The 10,598-nt window shown below is 45.7% G+C and overlaps 1 protein-coding gene across 1 annotated transcript in view; it reads left to right on the top strand.

Moving 5' to 3' along the window:
- Positions 1-9,051: 9,051 nt before the first annotated feature.
- Positions 9,052-10,598, top strand: part of LOC103074883 (zinc finger protein 211-like) — a 32,131-nt gene continuing 30,584 nt past the window's right edge. Inside the window, 2 exon segments of the mRNA XM_082931094.1 lie at positions 9,052-9,084; positions 10,200-10,326. Of these exon segments, the coding sequence (XP_082787220.1) occupies positions 9,052-9,084; positions 10,200-10,326 (160 nt within the window).

Here is a 10,598-nt window from a genome sequence, read left to right as displayed (position 1 = left end):
GTAAAGAAACCCTGGAGCAGAGGAGAGTGCAGTGGAGTAGATGGAGTGTGCCCCTTCTAAAATTGCATCAACAAATGCTCCATTGACTGTGACTGTGCAGTATCAGTGGGCACAGATGCCCAGAAATTCTCAGAACCTCCAGGCAAGTGTATTTTATGTAGCTGAGGTCATTGTGAAAGAAAATAAGCTATTGTTTTTCTAGATTCCTATAGCCTCTCTGGGTTGTTCACCTAAAGGCCATTGCTACAGAGGCAGAGAAACAGAATGGAAATCCCTTAGTCCAGGATTCCCTAACCCACTGGCCTTGGACCAGCAGGGACTGTTAGGAAGCTGGTCGCACATCAGGAGCTGAGTGGCGGGTGAGTGAGTGAAGTTTCATCTGCTGCTCCCCATTGCTCACGTTACCTCCTGAACTATCACACACCCACCCCACCCCCACCCCCACCCCTGTATGTTGAAAAATTGTCTTCCACGAAACGGTCCCTGATGCCAAAAAGGTTGGGGACCACTGCCTTAGTCCACAGTGTGGCTCTGTGACCAGCCAGCATTCCTGTTAACTCAGGTGGGAAGGAATCTATTACTTATTAGTATTTGCTACCACTAAAGCAAGGCTGCTCCTTCAAGGTCATCAGAAAAGAGAGGCAATATAGGATTGCTAGGCCTGATTTTTGTTTGTTAGTTTTTGTTTTTTGGCTGTGCCATACGGCTTGTGGGATCTTAGTTCCCTGACCAGGGATTGAACCCAGGCCATGGCAGTGAACCACTGGACCTGCCAGGGAAATTCCCCAGACCCGATTTTTTGAAAAAAGTGAGAGATCTAGATTTTTCTTTTGAACCATTTTGTAAATTTTTATTCAGGTATAGTTGACATGTGACATTTACATATAAAACCACAAAGTCTCATCATAATCATGATAATGAACATGTCTATCATCTCCAGTTTACCCCATGCCATTTTATAATGTCCTTCCTCTCCCCCACCCACAGATCACCATTCATTTACTTTTATTTATAGTAGGTTAGTTTGTATTTTGTAGAATTTTATATGATTTTATTAATGAAATGTTTACTTTTTTTCCCTGGTTTCATTCATGATTAATAAATATTTTGAGATTCTTCAGTGATCCGTATATAAGCAGTTCATTTTTTTATTGCTGAGTAGTTTCTTTCCTATACTTATAGTATTTTTTTATCCATTTGTTTGGTTATGGTTACTTGGGTTATTTCCAGTTTTGGCTATTGTAAATAAAGGTGCTAGAACATTTGTGTGTAATTCTATATATATGTATGTATTTTCACTTGCCTTGTGTTAGTAACTCAGAGTATAATGCCTGACTCATCGAATAGGTGAATGCTTAACTTATGAAACTGCCAAACTATGACCTGAAATTGTTGTTTGCTTTTACATACCCACCAGGGGCATGTAAAATGCTTCCACATTCTTGCCAATACTTGTATGGTCGGTCTTTTGAATTTCTTTAAATTTTGAATTTAAGCAACCAGTAGTTTTAATTGCATTATTTTCCATTTGTATATCTTCTTGGTAAAATGTCTGTTCATATCGTTTGACTATTTTTCTTTTCATTAACAAATAAATAGCTTATTTTTATCCTCAAATTTTTTGCGTGCTACATACAATGTAATTACCACAAAAACCATGTATATACTTTAATCTGCATTGTTCACATATTCTTTTTTTTTTTTTTTTTTCGGTATGCGGGCCTCTCACTGTTGTGGCCTCTCCCGTTGCGGAGCACAGGCTCCAGATGCTCAGGCTCAGTGGCCATGGCTCACGGGCCCAGCCACTCCATGGCATGTGGGATCTTCCCAGACCGGGGTATGAACCTGTGTCCCCTGCATCGGCAGACGGACTCCCAATCACTGCACCACCAGGGAAGCCCTATTCATATATTCTTAAATCTTGACTTTGAATAATATAATGAAGTCCTGGTTTGTAGTATTTTCCAGTTTGCCTGATACAAATACTGCCACCACGGACAATTTCAAACTAGGAAACCGACCAAACAATGATTGTTAATCAGCAAGAACTTGCCCACCCTTCTTTGGGACCCACACTTGACCAACCTAACTTAAAAGCTAAGTGTTAATGCAGGCAGACATCTCCAATGAAGACTGTAAAATGGCACTATGAAATCATTATGATTTTAATTGCATTTCTCTCAGGATACTTTTTCTTTTAAAATTAATTAATTAATTTTTTGGCTGCGTTGTGTCTTCCGTTGCTGTGCCCAGGCTTTCTCTAGTTGCGGCGAGCAGGGTCTACTCTTTCTTGCAGTGTGCGGGCTTATTATTGTGGTGGCTTCTCTTGTTGTGGAGTGCGGGCTCTAGGCATGTGGGCTTCAGTAGTTGTGGCACGCAGGCTGTAGAGTGCAGGCTCAGTAGTTGTGGCGCACAGGTTTAGTTGCTCTGCTGCATGTGGGATCTTCCCGGACCAGGGCTCGAACCCGTGTACCTGCATTGGCAGACAGATTCTTAACCACTGCACCACCAGGGAAGCCCCAACTCTCAGGATTCTTGATGTTGAAGTTTTTTTTTTTCCTCAAAAAATGCTCTTTATTCATTCACATACATTATTGCATTTAATGCTCACTTCATACCCATGAACAGAGGAAGCAGAAAGATAATTCCTTCACAGATGAAGAGTTTGAGATCCATAATAAAGTCCTTCTTCCCAATTAACAGCGAGTGAACAGAAGATCAAAAACCACCTCTGATTTCAGCTCTCCAACTTCACCCTTCCTTCTTGAAGACAATGGAGTGTTCAGCCCTCATTTTCACATGTTTATTGTTATTAAAAATATTTTTAGCAGGCTTCCCTGGTGGCGCAGTGGTTGAGAGTCCGCCTGCTGATGCAGGGAACGCGGGTTCATGTCCCGGTCCGGGAAGATCCCACGTGCCGCGGAGCGGCTGGGCCCGTGAGCCATGGCTGCTGGGCCTGCACGTCCGGAGCCTGTGCTCCGCAACGGGAAAGGCCACAACAGTGAGAGGCCCGCATACCACAAAAAAAAAAAAAAAAAATTTTTAGCAACAAACTTGAAGTATAACCAAAAATCCATACTTCAAAATGTATAGAAATTATATTTACATATAATTTTTCACATTAACTCATTCAAAGTGTAACTATTATATTACAGGTGTTGGTTGAAACATCTAGGCATCTTAGCATTTTATCTTCATATCATGCAAACTAAGTCCTAACCAGAACTTAGTGTGTGTCCTGTCTGGTTAAATTTCTATTCCTATCTTTTGCCTACTTTTATTTTGTGAGATTTGCCTATTTTCTCTTTTTTTTGACAAATAGGTGAGCAGGGAAACAACAAAGACATCTGTGAGATTTCACTCATTCACCAATAATGTGAGTGACTTTTTTCTGAATGTAATTGTAATTTGGAATAGGTTCTCCTGTTTTCCTCAATTTTTTTTTACTATGCATGATGTAATGACCACATACATTATACATGTTTAAGATAAATCTGCATTAACATATGCTACCTCAGGCCTAAGTCCAAACATTCAATAACACAGTAAATTAAGCCCTGTTTTGTAGTGTTTGCCAATTTCCCACCATAGCCAATATCAAATTGCCAACATAATGTCACCGAACATGGAGTTGGGAAGCATTGCCAGTAGGCCACCATTGTATACTTTTTCCACCTTACACGTTCAGCAGCAGCAAATAATTTTAAGATTGTAGTTACCATAGTAGAATGATTATAAAGTGACAGCTTTTGCATATTTGTTTTAAGAATCGTTTCATGGATGTATAGTTGACTTAGAATAAATTGCAAGTATTTGAAATGTACCTTTTGACATTTTGATACTTGTGCACACCCCTGAAACCAGTTTCCTCCTGCTATTTTTAATTTATCCTCAACATTAAAATTGCTGTGGCAAGGGACTTCCCTAGTAGTCCAATGTTTAAAAATCCGCCTTCCAATGCAGGGGACCCGGGTTGGATCACTGGTCAGGGAACAAAGACCCCATATGCCATGGGGCAACTAAGCCCGCATGCCACAACTAGAGCGGAGCCCGGGCGCAGAAACGAAAAATCCTACATGCCACAACTAATACCCTATGCAGCCACATAAATAAATATTTTTTTAAAATTACTGATGCAAGAACATATTCTACTTTTGTGATGACTATTTTCAAGTGTTTATATAAACGGAATGACTGTTGGATCCTACCCCTAAGTTAGATCATTTATCATATCATGCACATTTTTATGCTTGTGAAACATGTATGTAGTGATTTTTAAATTTATAATTCCAGGTATCATGTCATTGAATACGTAATTTCTTAGCATGTATTTCTAAAAGAAAAGAGCCCTCACATAACTCTGGTAACTTTATTGCACATGAAAGTATTCTAAATATTACTGCATATCAGCACAACTGGGGACACAGTGTGTTAGATTTTGAATGCTAACACCCTTCAATGCAGCCTGGACGTACAAGCTCATGTACCACAGCACAAAAGATGTGTGACAGAAATGAAACCTTGGGAAAATAAAATGGGAGGTGCTGACCCAGCATGGCAGGTGTGGCCACACAAATACTCCAGATAGATTGTGGGACAGGCGTGTGATAGGGATGCTCAACATTCTGGCGTGTGGGCCACACACAATCACACAGTTCTCGTGGATCCATGTGATGAGGTGGGTGCAGACTGGCTTAGAAAGTATAGCCTCTCCCACATCACTGCAAGTTTGGTGATGCACTGATGGTGTTCAGTTCAGGGACTGGGTCACCACCTTGTTACAAGCTGGAGATTCACACCTGTGAGCAGCTTTATCAAGCAAGGACTTTGGGTGGGGTTTTACAGGGTTTATGTGAGGTGTCAGCCTGCATTCAGCCCTTAGCATTTGGATGAAGGTTTGTCAAGGGTGAGTCCTGAGGAGTTTTGGGCACGTTCTTGCTGATTAGCAATCATTCGGTGATTTATGTTTTTCCGGTGGGTAGGAGGAGCTGTAAGGAGATGGGTGAGGGGGTTAGGAGGAAGAGCCTTGTTTACAGGGAGAGTGCTGCAGTGGACATTCTTTGTCCTTCAGGGACCCTCACAGGGTTCGAAATACCAGGACAATTTGTACCCAGGTACATTGTGAAGTGGGTTCATGAAGAACATGGACACGACCTTGGAAACAAATCACTGCATATGGCATATGGTGGAGGTACGTGTCATATTTGGGGCGATGCTGAAGACCCTGTGTAGTTTGTTGGGTTCGTGCTGCTGTCCCTGTGAACAACTTCACAAAAGGAAAGGTGTTTGCAGGGAGATGTACACTGGGGGAGGTGGAGCTGGAGGCCCTGGTGTGGATGCAGACGTGAGCTGTGGGTAGTTCATGGTCGGGACACAGCTGATGGATTCTGTGCAGGGAGGTGCAGAAGAGAAACCAGTGCACCTGTTCAGTGTAGAGGATGCACTCTCATCAAAGGAATGGCAGCTGAATGCCACTCTGGAAGTCCCTCAAACTTTCTGAGGTGCAGACCCCTCCTTTCACAAATGGGAAAAATAATAATAGATTCCGAGCACTGGGCAGGTTGGGTAGATAAGTGGGGTCATTCACAGGAAAGCCATCAATGTTTGTTCCCAGTGAAAAGATAGTCCTGTCCATCAGCATGGGGTGGAGGGAATGAGAGGGACTCTTGGGGAGAAGGGTACAGAGGGTGTCAGGATGGGCAAGGTGTTCTTTGAGTCCCCAAACCTGCTTGGGGAGTGAAAGAGGACTACAGTGACCAGACTGCTTGTGACCTGAACCAGGTGACCTAACATTGAATCCCAATTCCTAGTCCATTGCTGGGGGTTCACAAGCAGAGCAGAATATACCCTGTATGTGGGCCACAGTTTCCTCTCTAGAAATGGTCCATTTGCTGCAGGATATATGCCCTTACATCCTCCCACTCTGTTACCACCTAAACTACAACCCCAGTGCCCTCCGTGACCTTTCTGATTCCTGCTCCATCTGAACTCCCTGGGTCCTCTCCCACAGTTCATTGGGTAGGAAATGGGACTTTTCAAATCCCCTTCACAGCATTTGTTCCCTTTGAGCAGCCACAGCAAGGAGCAGAGGCTGCAGATTCTAGAGACCTCTTTGTGGATTCTGACTGAGTCCCCTCTGGGGTTGTGACTTTGAGGAAGTCCCTTCTCAGCCCTTCCATTACTTCAGGTCTGAAATGGGGATATTATCAATACCTCCTATGGATTTAGAGGATTGTGGAGGGTACATGTGAGATCCAATCCCTCAGTGCCCAGGTGGCTCCCTAGGTGCCCTTTTTGGTGGTGCGTAAGGATCCTCCCAATACTCTGTCCTTGTCTACAGAGAGTAGATTTATGTTTGACTGAAATGGATTTAACAGTGTTAAGGGAAAAATTTATTCTGACACTGTTAAAATGGTAAGGAATTCTTTATTCAGAACTATCAATATTTTGGATGTGTCAAGCTTCTGACAATATAGGTGAAATATTGAGTTCAACTTTAAGACAGCTGAGGATTTGAGCCAAGGAGTACAGTGAACGGGTCAGTGGATGGACAATTACTAACAGAAAACAGGGTAAGGGGTGTTCTTGGTAAACCAACTTAACAATCTTGCCGTAGAGGTCAGATATCGAGGATAAGAAATAGGTGTTTGATCAGATATCACTGAGGGAGTTATTCTTACTAAGCGGGCTTTGCAGATTTCTTGATAAAACTTGGCTCACCTGGCCCTGCAAGGATGGGTCAAAGACCAAGATCTATGGGAAAGAACGCTCAGAGGAGTCTGACTAAAGCTTAGGCAAAGAGAGAGGCTTTGTCAGTCTCTGGTGTTGAAGGAAGTGACGTTTTGTCCTCCAAACAATATAGGTTCATTTCTCATTTGGTTGTTTTTGTTCATTATGGACCAGCTGAGAGGAACTCAAGGTGGCAGTGTAAGAGGACATCAGCTCACTTCTCCACATGAACACATCAAAAATACGTCTACAGTGGAACAATCTTCACTGAAAACTAAATGAAAACTGGCAGAAGGGCTCCTGTACAACCAAGGCTGTAAGCATCATACACACGTAATCCGGCAGGAAGGGAAGAAAAGCACTGGGGTCTAGATTTGTGGGACTCAGAGGAGAAGAGAGATCACATGGGCAGACACCCACCATGGGCAGTGAGCTGATCGAGCCACAGACTGGGTGACCCAGTCCTAGGTTCTATGTGGTAGAGGCAAGCCTCCTTACTTGTTGGAGGACAAGTGGGACAGAGAGAAATGTTGGAGGAGACTGGACTCTGTTTGGAAGGAGTGTGCATGCTCCCACCTGGTCCTGGGGCCGGGCAGAGAGAGGTTTGCTTCAGCAGCTGCAGGTTTCCAGTGAGCAGGTTCACCACACACCCCGGCCAGAGCAGAAGAAATGCTCTGGCTCCACTAACTCCATGCCCCAACATGTCGCTGGATCTGAAGCAGTCAAGACCAGGGAAAGACTCCATTTATGGATGAAGAGGCAGCCCAGTCCCAGGGCAGAGCCCAGGTGGGGCTGCGGTGGCCATTGTGGGAACTTGCTCCACCGGTACATGAGAAGCAGCCCACATCTCTGACGGTAGCTGTTTGGCCACAGCTCACCCACTCCACCATACATGCAGAGAAAAGACACTGGCCCTGCCTTCTCCCTGTGGAGCGGTGCCACAGCAGGGCGGGGGTGGTGGAAGCTGGAGACACTGGTCAGCTGGGAGAGAGTAAGGGGTCTTGTCCCATAGGCAGGATAATATATGAATAATTGCCCAGCCTGAAGACCAAAGAAAGAGCCCAGAGACAAGGACAGAGACATCAATGGTTTAATGGATAGGGGATCTTACTTATCCAGAGCAAGGTCCTGGAGACACACTCCCACCATGGTCTGCAGACAGGAGGCAGAATGTGACTGCAGTTCTTTTTTACTGGGGGGGCAGAAGGAGTTTACCTGATTTAGAGGGAATTGACGTGAGGTTAGCTCATCAGTTCTCAGGGAAACCATCACAGGAGAACAGCACTCAGCCCCTTTGATAAACTATCAATGTGAAGAACTTATGATCTAAAGATTAGAACAATCACTACCTGTGGCTAGGGCAAGAAGGTAGGCATTGACTGAACAAGCCTTATGATTAACAGGGAAGGTCAGCCATGTGAGTAGGGTGCAGGTGAATCAGACTGGTGGGGCAGGGATGTACATAGAGCCAGAATACAGCCATTTTGGGTGGCCTGATCATCCGTCATTTTTTCTCAGTGACTTGGGCACAATCACTGACTATGCAGCCAGGAGAGCCTTTGCTGGGGGGACCAAAAGCTGTGCTTTCCCTCTTGTTTAGCTGCATCAGGCCTGCCCAATATCTCCTTTCCAGATTCCCAGTCAGAGTCCTGTCTTTTTTCTTGTCCCTGATCATAGCTTACAAAATGACTCTAGCACTTCAGCGTGCACGCATTTCAAGAGCAATAGGATGTTTATTTACTTCTAGTTACCACTGGATGTCGACGTGGTTTGGCTTCAGGGAGTCTGAGATTAAATAAATGCTCTGAAGTATACCCCCCCTTTCCTTCATGTATCCCCACCCAGACCTGAAGAGGGATGGAGCCGCTTCCTCGCCCCCCTCCCACCCCAGCTGATTTCCCAGCGCTCCGCTCGGTGCTGTTTGGCTTTTTTCCTTGTGCTTCCAGTGTGGGCGCCACTGCTTCAGGCCACGGAACTACATTACCCAGAAGAACTTGCGCTAAGGGAACGTTCATCCAATGAAAATCTAGAAAAGGGGCATTTCCGGGAGGGGAACATCAGGGAGGGGGACTTCCTGTCTTTGTGGGGGACTTCCTGTCTTTGTGGGGGACGTTTTGATTGTTGTTGAGACTGTAGACCTGTTCAATAGCTCCGCTGTGCGCTGTTGGGAACAAGGTGAGGGGCCCGGGAGGCGGAAGTGGAGGGTTTGTGCGCACTACACAGGGGCGGGTCGGGGACGACGCCGCCGCTTGCGGGGGGTAACCGTGCCGACTCCGACCCGGTTGCTGGACTGTCGCCGCTCCACTCCGCGCAAAGGCTCCGATGGCGGCTCCTGCGCTGACGGGCCCACCTCAGGTAAACGCTGCGGTCTCCGGGTTCTCGCCTGCCAGTTTCCCCACCGAAATACGAACGCCCCGAGTGACTGGCGCCTGGTCACGTCTGGTCCAGGACAGTGAGGGCTTCAGGGGTGTTTTATCTATTTCTGACCACCAGTGTATGCGGTGTGAGTGAGGCTTGGAGATGCAACCGAAGCAGGAACATTCCGGGGACGTGTATTCCGTCTTGTTTCTGCGAGGAACCAAGTTTGAGGCCAGGCTGCATCTGCAGTGGTAGCTGAGAGGCTATACCTTTCTTCTTAGGGCCCTTGGAGCGGTGGAGAGTTTTGAGCAAAGGAAGGACACAATCTGAGTTAGGCTTTTAAAAATTCTCCAAAGCCTGTTCTGTGAAAGAAAAGACTGTAGGTGGGCGATGAGAACTTTGAGGCAGAGGGAAGTTGTGGCATTTCTAAGGTCACAACTGATAAACGGTAGCACTGGGGACGGAGGCAGGGAGGGGAGATTGGCCAGTCAGCCCGAGGTTACCTGGCTCTGGTTCCGCCATGGAGCCAGGGAAGGCCTGATCCCCTGGAGTACCACCATGGTCACTTTCTTCTATGGCCTGCTTGTTCCCACAGATTCCCAGGGCTGCAGAAGCACTGTTGGTTAATGGAGGTTGTCCCAATCCCTCACTTGTTTTGACCCCCACGCACACATTCTCTGTATTTGAGGTGTCTTAGGGCTCTTCACTTGCCATTCTACTAGCTTTTTGGTTTGGGGACCTTGGAGAACCTCATGCTCTGGGTACTGAGTGCAGGCCCAGAAGTTCTATGGAGGGAGTATGGAAGGTTACTCCTAGAACCCATACCAGTATGTGGAAGTACTTTGAGGTGAGGTTGAGTTGGTTTAGGTAAGTGCATGTCTCCTTTATTTTCTGGTGGGAATAAACAGCACAGAAGAGCAGGATTTTGGCTTCAAATGACTGCCTGTGTGTTCTGGAGGCAATGGGAGGTTCAGATCATAGGAGGGAGGTTTTCTTCCCCAGGTCTCAAGTGGCTCCATCTCATTGGGCAATAGGGGAAATGTGTGGGAAGATGGATTGTGGGTTTTCAGGAGTGAGACCGTTCATGGTTTCATTTGTCCCTGTTATACCAGGGCAGTGTGACCTTTGAGGATGTGGCCGTGTACTTCTCCTGGGAGGAATGGTGTCTTCTTGTTGAGGTTCAGATACACCTGTACCTTGATGTCATGCTGGAGAACTTTGCAGTTGTATGCATGCTGGGTAAGGCCCTCACACCCACCCCTATCCTCTGAGCTAGGTTCTTCCTTTCTTCTCTTCCTCAAGGGCAGCTCTGTCCTCACATCTGGTACATGGGCACTGCTTTCTTCTTAAATTCCTTGGTTATGTGCTGTGGTTACTATGGCTAGGCAGAATGCATCCCTAGTCCTTAGTGCCCGAACACCAGTAGCCCCAAAGTTGCAGCTAAGGATTCAGGGTCAGTGATCTTTTTTTGTAGATTGTTTTTAGTTTTTTTTTTTTTTTTTTTTTTTTTT

This window comes from Lipotes vexillifer, unplaced genomic scaffold, assembly GCF_000442215.2.
Source record: "Lipotes vexillifer unplaced genomic scaffold, Lipotes_vexillifer_v1.1 scaffold995, whole genome shotgun sequence".
NCBI classification, from domain to species: domain Eukaryota; kingdom Metazoa; phylum Chordata; class Mammalia; order Artiodactyla; family Lipotidae; genus Lipotes; species Lipotes vexillifer.
This window is presented reverse-complemented; position numbering and strand designations above follow the sequence as displayed.